Source organism: Neolamprologus brichardi, chromosome 20, assembly GCF_056152115.1.
Source record: "Neolamprologus brichardi isolate AB-2024 chromosome 20, ASM5615211v1, whole genome shotgun sequence".
NCBI classification, from domain to species: domain Eukaryota; kingdom Metazoa; phylum Chordata; class Actinopteri; order Cichliformes; family Cichlidae; genus Neolamprologus; species Neolamprologus brichardi.
Window position 1 is genome coordinate 24,509,210 of NC_142123.1, and position 15,994 is coordinate 24,525,203.

Consider the following 15,994-nt stretch of genomic DNA (forward strand, 5'->3'; position numbering starts at 1 on the left):
AAAACCACTCATGAGGAGGAATAGTCGATCCTGTCTGAGGATGGGATTAAAAAAATGTATTATAATTTTGGAAAATGAGATTGAAGATTCCCAGCATTAACTTTAAAGTACCGTTTCCACATGTGAGCGACTCTAGTCTATTAAGCTGCAAAGGTTGAGCTATCTGGCTGTACCTTTAAAGGTTCTATTTTTTTTGGGGGGGGGGGGGGCTTTTAGACGTTATTGTGTTAGGACAGTGGAGAGGAGACAGAACAGGGAAGGCACAGAGTAAACGGCCTCGGGGCAGATTCAAACCCAAGCCTTACGTCATATGGGTCACCTGCTCAACTCGGTGAGCTAAACAGACACCCTAAAGGCACTACTTAACATTAAAGGATAACAAGTTTTTGCAGAAATGTGTTTTCAGACTCTTTTAACCTTTACTTAACCAGCAAGTGAAAGTCTTGAGATTAAGAATCTCTTTTGGGTTACCGAGTCTGAGATTAAGCAAACGAATTCTAAATCACCTCGTGCTGTGAAGCAGCATTTCCAAAACCGAGCCACGTGTTATGACAGGCCTAAGGCGCTCGTTGTACAGCATTAACCTAGTCTTAGCCTTGATGTAAGTCAGGTAATGTAAAATCTCTCTATTTACTTTCAACAATATGTGCTCACTGATGAATACAGACATTCAAAGAATTTGGAAACAATCCACTGAGACATGCATGCCAAACCTGACTATAAAGTAAAATGCACACAGTTAATACCATTATCTAGTCTAGTGATCTTTGATTTCAGCACATTTTGGTTGTTTCAGTACTTGCATGGCTTATTCTATTTAACATAAAATCACATAAAGTCTGGCTCTCATTTTGCTCACCATAATATAATTTATTGTTTTAGTCCATCATGGGGTTTGGAAAAAATAGGTTTTAAACCAAATCTTGTTACGTTTTTTCCAGAGGCTGTAACAATCTATTAGCAACAGCTTGACCACTGTCCAGAAACCTGTTTTCTGTATGTCACTAACAGAAAATCATTTTCTGATGGTCTTGCAGCATATAAAATACTTTAGCTGACTGTACTGATGTCAGTATCAACAACTATACTGAGCACAATAGTATTTATGAATTTTAGTCTAAGAGAGCAAGGTGGCAGGTCTCTGTATCCCCAAGTCAGCATTCCAAACCTCCATAATGGCTGCTTCTGGCTTCTAACCCTTATCTTAACTTTATAACACTAAATGTCTTGTTGTGGTTTTACAATTTCCATCATTTACAAAAATATCCATCCATCCATCCATCCATCCATCTTCTGCTTATCAAATTCAGGGCTCTGTTCAGGGTGAATCCCGAACAGGTCGCGAGCCTCTCGCAGGGAAAATGACTAACACCGAGACATGAAACACTCAAGTCAATGACAGAGGTGTAGCAACACAAAAGGCAGGAGTAAATAAAAACACAAAGAAACAACAAAACCAACAATTAAAACGGAGACCATGACAACACGGGACTCAGGAGCGCCTAAATTCTTGAACTGTTTTCCAAAAATACCTAACAGTGCACAAAGGTTTGCTGACTTCTATTATGTTTTGTTTTTAAACAAGCTTTTAATAAGGAATCTTTTATGTGTTTGCATAGATAAAATAAAGAACAGGGTCAAAGTAAGTGTAAAATAGCTATTACATAGTTGAAGAAAAGTGCTGTCTTTGCTCTTTCGTGGTCTTGTTTTGTCTGTTTTTTTGTTTCTAAGGTATGTTTAAAGCATTACCTGAAGCACAAAGTATCTCTGTGTATTTCCATTTCCACCCAGAAGATGTCAGTGTGTGATACACTTGGTGACAGAAAGACACTAAGCAGAAGGACTGGAAAGCAGATTTCCGTGTTAAAAACCGCTGGGTAACACAGACAAAATATTTTGGATTGAAGTTTCCGCTTTACAGGCCTAAAATCTGTTTCTTTGCTCCTGTTGATATTTGATGCAGGATGTATCATCTCTGGGTTTCCTTCTGGTGCACAGAACCTTTGTTACTGTCCAAGTGTATCCTCTACCGTGAGCGGCGTCACGTTTAAGCTGTAAACAAGAGCACATCTCTGAAGGAAGTGGTCTTATGTGGGGTCAGCAGCAATCCCCATGATGCGTTTGGGGACATTTGTATTATTTTTTTTGGATACTGGGGGTTATCCCATGGCAGCAGCGCTTTAAACCACAAACACTTCAAAATAAGATAGCAGCACACAGCCAAGCTGCAAATATTATTAAGTGGTCAGTGGGCTGTGAGGGGTAGAGGGGACAACAGATCCCACAATCAGGACCATTTCCTGTCAGGAAGTGTGTGTGTGTGTGTGTGTGTGTGTGTGTGTGTGTGTGTGTGTGTGTGTGTGTGTGTGTGTGTGTGTGTAATCCTGTCTAGCTATCTTGTGAGGACGCACTCACCGGTCCTCACAAGTTTGAAGGCCTTTTAGAGGCTCAAAATGTGGTTATAGTGTCAGGGTTACAATTAGGTTATGGTTAGGTATAGGGTAAGGGTTAGGGTTAGGCATTCATTTTTAATGGTTAGGGTAAGGGGCTAGGGAAACCATTATGTCAATGAAGGTCCTCACTAAGATAGCTGAACGGGGTTGTGTGTGTGTGTGTGTGTGTGTGTGTGTTACTAGTTTTGGAGAAATTATTTAAAAATAAATATATGTGAAATGAATATAAATATTCAGAAGAAGCAGTGTTCTAATCTGTTTAAGTCCTAGTTCATATTCGGTCTGAATTTGCACCATGTAACGTTTATTCTGTTTATTAATAAATGTTACATGGTGGCAGACAATGACTTTTCCAGGCATCTGTACAGAGATTGGATTTTGACTATCCAAAGGCTTATACAAATAGTCTGATCACGATTATGAGAAACATCATTTAAATGTGGACATACAGGAACAGCATAATGATGCCTTTATTCCAGTAATACTAGTCTGTTTACCTGCAGAGTGGTTGCTGTGTAGCAGTTTGATCACAATCATTTCGCAACCAAATAAACTGTCGATCAAATGTTATGTTAAAAAAACAGGCGTGTGCTTCCATTGGCCAGGTTGAACCACTTAGATTTCATTTAGACTTCTAATCAGCAGGCATTTGCTCAGAGCATTTATGTTACACATTACAGATTTCCTGGACTATATTCGATCTGTGATCTGCACTATGAGCATTTGTGATCTATTTATGCTACAGTCGCACTAATGAAAACGGTGCTTGGAGACCACAACACAACCAAAATGATTTCAACCATTAATATGTGACCTTGTCACCTTTAAAGAGTCTTTAAAGAGCACGTCTACAACAACTTGCAGTCAGCTGCTGTCTTCAGAGGGACTTTGATGTGTCAAGACTAAGATACGATGGAGTCAATCTGCTATTATTTTGTGATTGAACGAGGTTCAGTTGGTAGTTACATGCAATCTGTTTGTGATAATATTGCAAATAACTGACAGATTGGTGAAAATAGCAAATCGGTTAACGTCTACATACACAGAAATTCGATTTAAGTACTTACATTCAGAGTCGAATCAGAACCTTAAACATCTGAAACAGAAGTTCTGAACTTCCTCCACAAACAGCGATGTAGTTGCTGCAGACTGACGATTCAACTGCAAAATGACGCGCTCTGAAACCTCGCTCTCACATAGGACCAGAATACACCAGCTACGAGGCGCAGAGACGGACTCAGATTGTATGTGTGATTGTGCTAGCAATCTATTGTCATCAACTAAACACTGATTATTTCAACCCTTAGCCAATCTTGTTATTTTAGTTATATTCATATGTTGGGAATAAAAAACGTCAACCAGTCTGTCTAAAATTAGTGCAGCAAACCAAGGGGTCAACCAAGGGGACAGGTTGTGTCCCACCAGGAAACCTGTGTAATTGATTTGAGCTAAAAAGTGGTCGCCCAGAGGCAACCGGTTTATTGTTACTTGCAAAAAACATTGAGGGTTTTACCATCCATTACAAGAAGGTTGGTGTTTTTACTGAGACTTTAGGAGAACAAGAACTTCTAAGAATCCTAGAATAATAGCTGTACGGACGTGTAGCCCTGACAATCAATCACATGCAGATCACATGCCACACCGCAGCAGATTAAAAACAACCACCATCCACTAAAAAGAAGTAAGATCTCTGTATTGCAGTGGCTCAATACTAAGGAAGTATAATTGTGTTTTAAGACGAGTTTTAGGTCATGGTTGGTCACAGTCTAACTGCAAAAAGGCAATTTATTCCATAACCTCGGGGCAGCAATAGACTGCTCTGTCCCCCTGAGCTTCTGCTTAGGTCACATGACCTGAGAGTTCGGACAGGAGTGTAGGGGTGACGTAAAGTAAAGTCAGAGATGACTCTAAAAAGCACAGGTAGCTAGTGAAGCGAAGCCAGAATGAAACATGATGCTCTGGCTTCGTTTGATTTTTAACTATGTGATTTTTAACTATGTGTTAATGTTTTTGTTCAGGTCCTGTGGTTGCACTTGGCCTGCTGTTTTTATCTGTCCTGCAGCAAACCTGAGAAAAGTACACAACATGCTTTTTTTGTTTGAAGTATTTGCCTCTATAGTACTTTAATTTGTTGTTTTACTGTTTATTTGAGACTCCATAGCTGACAGAAAACAGCCAGCATTTTATTAAATCAGCATTGGCTCTAACAGGATGTGAGTGTTTCTGTTACTTCCTGAAGCCTGCTGGAAACCATCTGTCTTGACTCGATTTTGGTCGGCAAAGCTTCAAACCGGCCGTCTGTGATTTAGGACTTTTATTTTTGGACTGACGATGGAATATTTTACCAAGTTTCTCTCACACACGGCCCACGGTGTAAAGGCGCCTCAATGCACAAACAGTCATGAGTCTCTTGAGACAAACAGAGAACTGAAATGTCAGAATGACAAAAAAGGTAACCAGCAGAATGAAACTCACACCGCTTGTGTCGTAGTTTCACCCTTACAATGAGTGTAACACAAACCCTGCCATCAGTTATTGTTTTGTGTCCTTTTATGGAAGGATTACAAGTGAAGTTGAACACCTGTATCTCTGAGTCTGTTTGCATCACTGCCACTACTGTTACAAAGATTAAAGTACCTAATACAGACCGTTTTCTAGCAGTAAAAGCTGCGTTGCTAGTGCATGTTTAATTATTCCTCTTCCTTCTTCTTTTCTAATGCTTTATAATCTCTTTCCCCCCCATTCACTCTCTCCAGGTGAGTGCTAATGTCCTGATCTTCCTGTGCACCAACATCATTGGCATCTGTACCCACTACCCTGCCGAGGTTTCCCAGAGACAAGCCTTCCAGGAGACCAGAGGATACATTCAGGCCCGGCTTCATCTGCAGAGGGAGAATCAACAACAGGTAAACCTGCACACACAATTCTATCTCCCAGCACTCATTTGCAACAGAACACAAAGAGTCTCTCTGCAGGGTCAGTGTTTAATGACTAGAAATGAACATAAATGTTCTATCGTTTTGATGTTGATGTTGCGACGTTTAGCGACACTCCTAATTCATGGTGGTTGCTTTCTCCAAGATGCTGGAAACACCTTTGACTCATTTTTATCGTCAGGAGTTTATCTACATTCTATATAACACCCTTATTTTACTTGGAACAGTATCACTTACACAAGCACGTCCTCCAGGAAAAAGAACATCAGATGTACATGAGTACATTTATGAGTACATATACCTGCACGTGAACCTTTGCTGATTCCTGGTTTGGCTGTTGATGAGCTCTTTTGGTGTGGAGGAGGGCTCTCCACCAACACCACCATACTCAAACAGTTTCATTATTGAAAGACACTATTGAAATGTTTTGACTCTTTCTGAAAGCGTACGGCCTGCACAGTCCATTTATTTCATCTTTTTGTAAAGATGTATGTCAGTTAAAGTGAACTATCTGTGGTTCAGTATGAAGCAGCAACAAAAACTAGAGATTGAGACAAGAGTTGTTTGAAACAGTTGCTATGTTTAAATTAATAAATTTAAACATAGCAACTCATACCATGAATAACATTTGAGTGAAGAGTATGATGAGATGTAGCAGGAAGTTGAGGCCCTCTTAAGCCAGCCAAGGCTTTATCAACAATGGAGGAGGGCTGAAGAGAGGCATAACAAGCAATAGACTGTAAAGGCATGACAGTGGTACATTCTAGTGGCTTTTTTATTCTAAACCCAAGAATTAGCACCATCTCACAGCACAGTGTCCATAAAATGAAGCAACAGGCATATGAGATCAGCATCAATAGACCAACCCAGAAAACAGGGTATTAATAAATACACGCTCAGTGCTGACATCCATTTCATGTGTGGTGCTCCGACAGAATCCTGGGTCCTACAAAAGACATCTTTATATAAAACTATATAAAGAAATATATGTATATCTGTCTAAGGCTAATCAAATGATTCTTCTAACTTGGGAAAAATTTCACTATCAAAACTCACTGCAAATCTGTCCATTAATCTTTGTGTTCTCCTGCCAACAGACAAACTGAATTAATGAAATAAGTAACTTCCTCAAACAAATGTAGTTTTTAGCTCATGCTACTGAATCCAGAGGACTAAAAAACATATTTTTGTCTCTCAAATGGATAGGATAAGGATTTTCAGCTGCTGACGGGATGTTCCTCCATGAACGATGGAAAGAAAAATGCCGACATGTTCATGATAATGAAAGGAAAGGGCACCCTTTTATTTTTGATAGTTTAAGGATAACATCTGGGGCGCAGAAAAGTGCAGCATATCAGGCTCTGGATGCACTGACAACACTTATTAGACAAATCAGAAAAAAACACGTCCTGTCTGCCTAAATCTGGATAGAGCTACTCACTCTAAGATATGAGTTCTAAATGTCTCTGTAAATAATGGGATAATAAGAACACAGGCACAAACACATATATAGAAATGTAACCACAAAATTGTGACTGACAAGATCTGCATTTCCTTGTTTATTTTTTGTGATTTCCAGGAACGTCTGTTGCTTTCAGTGTTGCCGAGGCATGTTGCCATGGAGATGAAGGCTGACATCAATGCCAAGAAGGAAGACATGATGTTTCATAAGATCTATATCCAGAAACACGACAATGTCAGGTCAGCTGAGGCATGTGGCCTCAACACCTAACGTAACATTTAACCCATGAATTCAGATTTTAGCTACTAAATCGTCTTTCTTTTCTATAATCGTTGTAAGAGAGATCATATTGTGATACAGTGAAAAACATGTGACATTGTAAAGCATAAAAAAGCCTGTTAGGATTTTGTTAATCCCATAAAATGAAGAGAAAATAAACAAAATCATACCATAAATGCATCCTAAGAATGGCTAACTCACATTGGTGCACACATAAACACAAAAACACACACATGTTTGAGCGCGCTCACAGAGTCAGAAGACGGTAGAGTGGTTTGGCAGAGTGGAGGCTAATTAACACTAGTGAGGGAATACTTAATCACCAGCAGCCAAGATAAGATAATCCCCAAAGATGGAAAGCTTCAGCACACATTCAATTACAGCACTGAGCAAACACAGTGCACTCGGTCCCTCACACACACACACACGCGCGCACGCACATACACGCACACACAGATGCTTTAAGGTCAAACACCCTTCCTCTCTCAAGGTCATCTGCCCTGATAGTAACATAATGCAATAGTATATCGCTGAGGTGTAGCTAAATCAACCTGAATCAGCTTCGTAGGTTTTTATCTCTCATGATCGAGGATTAACTGTGTTTTGTTTTTGCTCCTCTTCATCTCGTCCTCAGTATTCTGTTTGCAGACATCGAGGGTTTCACCAGCCTGGCATCTCAGTGCACGGCTCAGGAGCTGGTCATGACACTAAACGAACTCTTTGCCCGTTTTGACAAACTGGCGTCGGTAAGCAGTCTTCCATTACTTGTGTCTGTTTCTAAGACACAAGTAGAAACAGACACAAAAATCAAATCACGTCATTCAACTTCAAAAGCAAAAATGTTCTTTGAAATGTACACAAAAGTAATTCTTTAACTAAAACTATGTGCTGTTATTCAAAGTTGACAGTCACAGAGAGCTGTTTGTGTTTTTCTCTGAACTATTATCAGCAACAAAGCCGATAGTTTGGCAGTTTAAGGGGTTGTTTCAGAGTGTTGATAGTGGATTATTTTTTTATCTTTTGCTGTTTCTTCTGTTTCTTTGTTTTAAGTTTAAAAGCAGGTGAGAAATATGAAGTGCTTCCTGTGGGGATGTGTGTTTTTATTTATATTTTTATCTTGTCCTGTTGTCTTTTCTTCCTCAGGAGAATCATTGTCTCCGTATTAAAATTCTGGGTGATTGTTACTACTGCGTGTCCGGGCTGCCTGAACCCCGGGCTGACCACGCCCACTGCTGCGTGGAGATGGGTGTTGACATGATAGAGGCCATCTCGTGAGTAAAAACAGTGTATACATGCACCTGTATGTGGTGTTTGTTTCTGCGTTGTTTACAGTGTTTTGCATATTCCTCCCACTGCTGATGAGACACTCGTGTGTGTTTGTGTGTGTGTGTGTGTTTCTGTTTTCCAGGCTGGTGCGTGAGGTGACAGGGGTCAACGTTAACATGCGCGTCGGCATTCACAGTGGCCGTGTGCACTGCGGCGTGCTGGGACTCAGGAAGTGGCAGTTTGATGTGTGGTCCAATGATGTCACGCTGGCCAATCACATGGAGGCGGGAGGCAAAGCAGGGTGAGAGCGAGAGAAGCGTTTACAATTTGTAAAAACTATCACAGTGTTTTAAGAACTCCAAATGCACGGTCACTTACTGCGATCATTTTTTTTTACCCTTTGTTTTGATGTTTTTAAATTGCTACTGCTTCAAAAATAATTTGTTGCTGTCTGGAATTCATATTTTTCCGTGGTGGTACAGTTCGTACAGTCGGAGGTTGTTAAAAGCTCTCCTGTTATGAAAATAACATATTTGAACTTCAAGAAGTACAAGTGATAAGGCCATTTTGAGACTTGTCTTGAAAAGCTTTCTGCGCTCTTGAACGTTGTTTTGCAACAAATTAAAAAGAAATTGTTTCATTCATTTCTAACATGTTCCTGACTTATGTTCAGCAGTAGTTCTGGAGCTATTTATGTATGCCTGCTGTCCCCCTGTGTATGCCTTTAATGTGAAAAACAAAAAAAATAAACACCCCACATAAAGCCACTTCCTGGTCTTTTCGTCCCTGCCAGGCGGATCCACATCACAAAGGCCACATTGCAGTATCTGAATGGGGACTATGAGGTGGAGCCAGGTTTTGGAGGTGAGAGGAATGCGTATCTGAAGGAGAACAGCATTGAGACATTCCTGGTCCTTGGCTGCAGCCAAAAACGGGTCAGTACACAAACATACACACAAATATAAGAGGTGTAGGTGGGGAAATCTTCACCAAATTGAGACATTGGTCAGAGTTTTCTAGCCGAACCTGGAAAAAAAAAAACACCAGAAAGGGACCAACAAAAAGGTCGCCACACACTAAAAATATACATAGAGATCAGATGACAATGCAACTGCCATGACAGTATTGCCATTAAGAAAACAGAATCAAGAACATAAATAAAATAAATAAACAAAATTCAACATCCTATTGGTTTGAGGAAAAAGTGGAGGTCACTGCTTGTGACAGTTCATTTGGCATGGCTGAAGACAAGGCCCCCATCTTCTGTTAGATCTACCCTGAATATCTGTTTTATACTTGTGCATTTCTTCCATCTGTATAACAAATAACACCACCTTAATTTAATATGCAAAGGTATATGGAGATTTAGACTTAAAGGTTTCTATGGAGCATCCAAAAATCACCAAGCTATGGTCCAGTCCATCTGGAGAACATGCCAGTCGCGTAGGGCCAAAAAATAAATACTAAAGAAGAGTCGTACTGTATATGTGTCAACATGTCAGGGATTTCACAGAGTAACAAGAAAGTAAAGTAATGAGTAAGGAAATGAGGAAAAAAGTAATGAGTAATGTGTAATACATGCTCATTTGAAAGACCGTATTTGGTACAAAGGAAATGATGCTCGTCCGTAACACATCTGCCAGAGTCACAGTCTGCATCTACCTGCATCTAACACCTCATCCAGCTGAGTAGGCATAAAAGAATGGTTATGCCATAGTGGGACATGTAAGGAGACACTAGGAGCTTCGCATTTTTAACAACTGAGGTCTTTGAGGTGATGCAAGCAATGAACTGAGGGTCATTGCTTGCATCACTGGATTAGTCTATCCACTTCCAATAAACAAAGGCTCCTGAATTGGCTTCCCAGTAGTAGAGTCTCAGGAAGAAGAAGCCCAAGGCCTCCCACCCTACTGGACTTGTGTAGATGGGCCTTAGACTTTCAGTGTGACTTGTAGCCACAAGTAGGTAAAGTAGTAAAGTCAGTAAACTCACCATTTTAATAGGGTTCACCCTGACAGTCATAGTTAAAGGCAGCACTCTCCAACGTTCGATAGTGGCTCTGAGTTTGTTGACTAATTCCATGAAATTAAACTTCAAGAGTAAAAAAAAATCATCAGCTTGTCTAAATGGCAAAGTTTTCAGAAAGTCTGATGAAAGTTATGAATGTTAAGGGCATAATTTGACCATATAGATTTAATAGATACAGTGTGAATACCATTCCACTGACAAACTGGGAGTTTTGTTCCTTTAGCAGGCGATCAGTCCAAAGAAAACAGGCCTGTCTTCTAAAGCCAAAAGAAGGGTTGGTGGGAGTGTGTTGCTTCAGGTGTTGCTGAAATATGAAATATAATCCAGGAAGTACAGCAGCTGGAAAAACAGCAACCTCTTTGGAAAAAAAAAGGAAAATCCTCCTGCTAATCCAAGAGGAACATGTAAGATGACATAGGATAAAATATAGTGGGGAATTCTGGCTAAAACATTACATAACCTGTAAAACAGCTCAAATTGAGTAAAATACAATAAGAAAGGACAAAATAGCTTGATAAGATGAAACATTATACAAAAAAAAGAACACAATTAAATATGGCCACAGTTTGGATTTCCCCTGATATCTATAGTCTCAAAATCAAAAAGCGCAAACAAACACGTCCCTTCACCAAACGCCTGCTTTCAGCTTCTCCTCTTTCCACATCGTATTCATGAGCACAGGAATACATCCGTCCACTTTCTTCCATTTATCCAACCTAAGATCATGGTGGACTGGAGGCTGTGCCAGCGGTCTTATGGCAAGAGGCAGGATACACCCACCAGTCTGTCGCAGGGCGAAAACAGAGACCGTTGCATTCACACCTACAATCAATTTAGTTTGCCAGTGAAGCTAACCTGCATCTCTGTAAATCCTATTTTGAACATGAATATTCACTTTCGCTTAAAACAATGAAGTCTTGCCAATTTAAAAAGTATTAACATATTACATTGGAAACACTGAATATGAAATAAACACAATTCCATTAATTATAAAAATGCATTTAGGCTCCTATGGTGTCTTCAGACCGTGAGAGGAAGACAGAGTACCAGGGGAGAAAACATGCAAACGATGGTTTGAAACCCAGAACCTTCTCGCTGTGAGGCGACACGGCCAATCAGAGTCATCATACCTGTTATAAAGCATTTATTATTATAACATAAATTAGCAGATAAGAGTTGTGTGTAAGAGCAGGTTACACTTATCTTAACAGTAGGATGTTAATTATTTTTTCCCAGTTGTGCTGGCAAAAAAAAATAATGAAGTGCTTAATAAAATGATTCATTTCAAAGGATTTTATATTTCTGAACTACTTTAAAGTACAAAGGTATTGAAGCACATTGGCGATATAACAGATAGTGAAGATGTAATAGTTATTGAAGGAAACAGAGCTGAAAAAGCATAATTTGTGAATGAAGTCCTCTTGAAGATCCCGAGCTGCCTCGTGGGAAAATTGAAAGCCAGAATTTAAACAAACCCTCAGTCACACATTTTGTCGTTCTCCATGTTGTGTTGCACGAGAACAGTTGGTCAAGCCTTCGTGTTGTTCTCTCTGAGCAGAAGGAGGAGAAGGCGATGATGGCGAAGATGCAGCGGACAAGAGCCAACTCTAATGAGGGGCTGATGCCACGCTGGGTTCCCGACAGAACCTTCACCAGGACCAAAGACTCCAAAGTCTTCAGACAAATGGTGAGACTCGACATCGACGCGCTGCTTCACAGCGACAGAGCGGCGCTGCAGCTTTTCTGCCAGAACCATAATTTTGTCTGCTCTCTTTCTTCTCCAGGGGATTGATGAAACCTCCAGTAAAGACAAGTAAGCACGGACTCTGACGCACCACTTTGCCTGATTGGGTTACCCCTGTTATCGCCTGCTCAGTCTGCGCCTCTTCTTTTTGCAGCCGTGGCGTTCAGGAAGCCATGAACCCAGAGGACGAGGTGGATGAGTTTCTGGGACGGGCCATTGACGCTCGCAGCATCGACCAGCTAAGAAAAGACCACGTTAAGAAGTTTCTACTCACCTTCCAGACTTCCAGTCTGGAGAAAAAGGTTAAAACTGTGATGCCTCATTATTGCCTAAAGCTCTTTATCTTAAATATCAGCCATGTGTGGAAAAGTCTACTCCTATTATTTCTGATTTCTTCTTTTTTTGTGCAGTATTCCAAGAAGGTGGACGATCGTTTTGGAGGCTATGTTGCCTGTACTCTGCTGGTATTCTGCTTCATATCCTTCATACAGATTGTTATTTTTCCACAGTGAGTATTTTACCCATTCCCATAATGCTCTACTGCGAATGCTTCTGTGTATAACCCCATCAAGGGGACCCGTTAGGCTCATTTGTAGCTATTCTTGGTTTCTGTGAGAGTACCTTTGCATGAGTCACAGCTGAAATGATTAATCTGTCCTTTTACAGATAAGATCCAATCCCAATGATGTAAAACATTTTAAGATATTAATAAAAAAACAAAAACAAACATGCTGATGTTATTTATGAGATCTGATCTCGTTCGTATTTTTACTTTAACCTCCTAGGACCTGGCGTCCACATATGTGGACGTCACATTTTGGGTTGCCTAGACCAAAATACAAAATTTTGCTCTACAAGGGCCTGATATTCATGTACAAGCACATGATACTGCCACTGCTCGATCAAAAATTAAAACGTATCTCCTCATTTATGGATCTCATTTTTCTCAGAAACAAAAATCTTGTAAAAAAATTATTTGTTTTTACATTCATCAGGTCCCAATCAGCCCAAATAGCAAAGGGAAATTAAAAATGCATGCCGCGGTTAAAGATGGGGAAATGTTGTCGGTTTCAGCATAAAGACCAAACTGCTGCAGCTAATGTAGAAATTCTAAGACTTCATTATGAAAAAGTTTTCATAATTTCATCTTTATTTCTGAAATGTCTAGCTTTTTCTCACGCCAAAGTGTTTAAGCTCCCAATGTTTTTTGACAATATAAACCTTCACAGTGCAACAACGTTTCCTCCTGAAATCCACTTTTATGTCCAAGTTGTGTCACCTTTGAGCCCCCTGTTGTCAGCTGATTGAGTGCAGTTCATTATAAACATCACTGCTGATCTGACCTTTCCCCACTGATGCACACCGTTCCAGTAAAACGTGATTGAACGACATGTTGCACATGTTGGTGAACTGAACCTGCCCGAGGGTTGCTCCGCCCACTTTAGTGACTAATAAGAACTGATGAGGACCTCACTGGTTGTACACTTTTAGTTATCCTACCTCCTTAGAGTCACAGGCTGTCATGCTGCTGTGCTTTTCCAGATGTTCACAAATATGGATTAAAGCCCCCACACTCATTTTAGACCAGCGGTCCCCAACCTTTTTTGCGCCATGGACCGATTTATGTCCGACAATATTTTCACAGACCGACCTTTAAGGTGTCGCGCATAAATACAACAAAATAAAACCAGTGCCGATACCCCCAAAAAAGAAGATTTATTCATAACGCACAGGAACGCTCCCGGGAAAACCAAGTTAACGATAAAAACATTAAAAAAATAACACTACAAACCAATAAAACCCCTGAAAACCATAAATTTCACACCCGAGCCTCAACTCTTGCGGCCCTGTACCAAGCGACTCACGGACTGGTACCGGTCTGTAAAGTCCTTTTATAATCTGTGTTCTCTATTCTTTCCCGCAGCACCCCGGTCATGCTGGGAATCTACATCAGTATCTTCATCATACTCGCCAACATCCTCTTCATCTGTGCCATATACTCTTGCATCAAGGTAGAGCAGGTCACCTGGACTCCAAACCAAATGTTGCGCTCACTTTTTCTTGCCTTCACCGTGTATTTAACATGTTCATCATTTCCGCTCGCAGATTTTTCCAGCTGCGATGCAGACTGTCTCGAAGAAGATTGTCCAGTCTCGCACCAACAGCACGCTGGTCGGAGTATTCTCCATTATCCTCGTCTTTATCTCTGCCTTCGTTAATATGGTGAGATCAAAGTTATCGCTAAACAAATTAAGCGCGGCTACTAACTTTGTGCGACATTGTTTGAAGTCGTGCTGCTTCACTTTCATGCAGTTTGCCTGCGACACCACGGGTTTGGCTGAATGCGTCGCTGAGAAGCTGAACACCTCTGCGGTGACTCCCTGTCTGATCCGCAGCTTGAATGTGTCCGTCGAGGGGGGTCTAGAGATCTGCCCCAGCCGAGGCCCCTCCTGCCCCTTTCCTGAGGTGAGCAAACGGTCCACGCGCTTTAAAAGGAGAGTCTCAGATTTGCGTTTGTGTTTTCCTGACACCTATCGTCGATGATGCGTGCTTGTGACGCCGCTGCCTCCTGTTTGTGTCAGTATTTCAGCTACAGCGTGCTGCTGACGCTGCTGGCCTGCTCCGTGTTCCTGCAGATCAGCAGCATAGGGAAGCTGGCCCTCATGCTGCTCATCCAGCTCACCTTCCTGCTGCTGGTGGAGTGGCCACAAGTAGCACTGTTTGACAATGCAGACCTCTTTGTCACCTCCAATGCCATGTAAGTGAAACAAGTGTGAAATTACAAGTCACCGAGAGGGTTTATTCCATTTGTACTGATAATTTAAGGGATGAGAGGGAATGGAAGATTTTTATTTTCAGTAATTTAAGGAAAAATCAAAATACTTAAAATACCCTTATTTGCTCTTTCATTGATTTTGCTTCTGTAATGCATTTTATTAATATATTTGAATCTTTCTGTCTGTTTTTAGTGATTTAAATGAAACTCAGTGGTAAGTTTTTTTTTTATTATTATTGGTGTTTTTGCATTTAAACCTTTGCCATTTAAATTTTTGGTCAGAACACAAACAAAAAAGTATGGTTTGTGGATTTAGCTTTTAATTCCTTCACTTCACTTCTATACATACATATTCCATTAGATTGAAATCCACACTGTTTAAAACATGTTTCATTGTCTCTTTCTAAAAATCTACTTTCATTTATACTTTAGCTGCAAATATGTAGCATGAAATAAATTTACATCAAAATCAAATCCTTAGACTACTGATGTAAATATCTCTCGCATCATCATTTTAAATGATTTGTTTCTACTGACTAAAAGTTGTTGTTTTTTTTTAATTTAAGGCTCAGTTTCAATGAAACTACTAACCAGTGGTAAGCCTACATTCAGTGTTACTTTTAATTTTTGCATCTTGTTCAGTTACTATAATGTATTTTGCCCAATTTTAAACATCACCTTTCTTTAAATGTTATTTTCTTGTTGATCTTTTGCTTGTTTCCTTCTCTGTTTAATGCTTTTTTTGTAGTCTTTCTCTAATCTCACTGCTTGTCATTCTCTCCGCAGCTCGTTTGTTGTGACCAAAGTGTCCCTGAGGGTCATGACTCCAGTGATCCTCACAGTTTTTGTCCTGGCACTGTACCTGCACGCCCAACAGGTTGAATCTACTGCACGCCTCGACTTCCTGTGGAAATTACAGGTATGGACATCAGGGTCCACTAGAGGGCGCCAACTGACAATGTTAACCTAAAAGATCTTCCATTAATACCTCAAACATGTCCATGAGTAAAAAGGTGATAGAGCTGTTGTATGGTTAATTGAAATTAATTA

General features: G+C 40.3%; 1 protein-coding gene across 2 annotated transcripts in view; it reads left to right on the forward strand.

The window, feature by feature from the left end:
* Positions 1–15,994, forward strand: part of LOC102793078 (adenylate cyclase type 6-like) — a 48,549-nt gene that overhangs the window by 27,520 nt on the left and 5,035 nt on the right. For both annotated transcript variants that reach the window (XM_035910201.2, XM_035910200.2), the window contains exons 4-20: positions 5,210–5,359; positions 6,969–7,090; positions 7,765–7,876; positions 8,274–8,401; positions 8,539–8,697; positions 9,190–9,331; positions 11,983–12,111; positions 12,209–12,237; positions 12,323–12,470; positions 12,579–12,676; positions 14,093–14,180; positions 14,275–14,391; positions 14,482–14,634; positions 14,751–14,926; positions 15,138–15,158; positions 15,511–15,540; positions 15,731–15,863. In XM_035910201.2, coding sequence (XP_035766094.2) covers positions 5,210–5,359; positions 6,969–7,090; positions 7,765–7,876; positions 8,274–8,401; positions 8,539–8,697; positions 9,190–9,331; positions 11,983–12,111; positions 12,209–12,237; positions 12,323–12,470; positions 12,579–12,676; positions 14,093–14,180; positions 14,275–14,391; positions 14,482–14,634; positions 14,751–14,926; positions 15,138–15,158; positions 15,511–15,540; positions 15,731–15,863 — 1,935 coding nt within the window. The remainder of the gene's footprint in view (positions 1–5,209; positions 5,360–6,968; positions 7,091–7,764; positions 7,877–8,273; positions 8,402–8,538; positions 8,698–9,189; positions 9,332–11,982; positions 12,112–12,208; positions 12,238–12,322; positions 12,471–12,578; positions 12,677–14,092; positions 14,181–14,274; positions 14,392–14,481; positions 14,635–14,750; positions 14,927–15,137; positions 15,159–15,510; positions 15,541–15,730; positions 15,864–15,994) is intronic.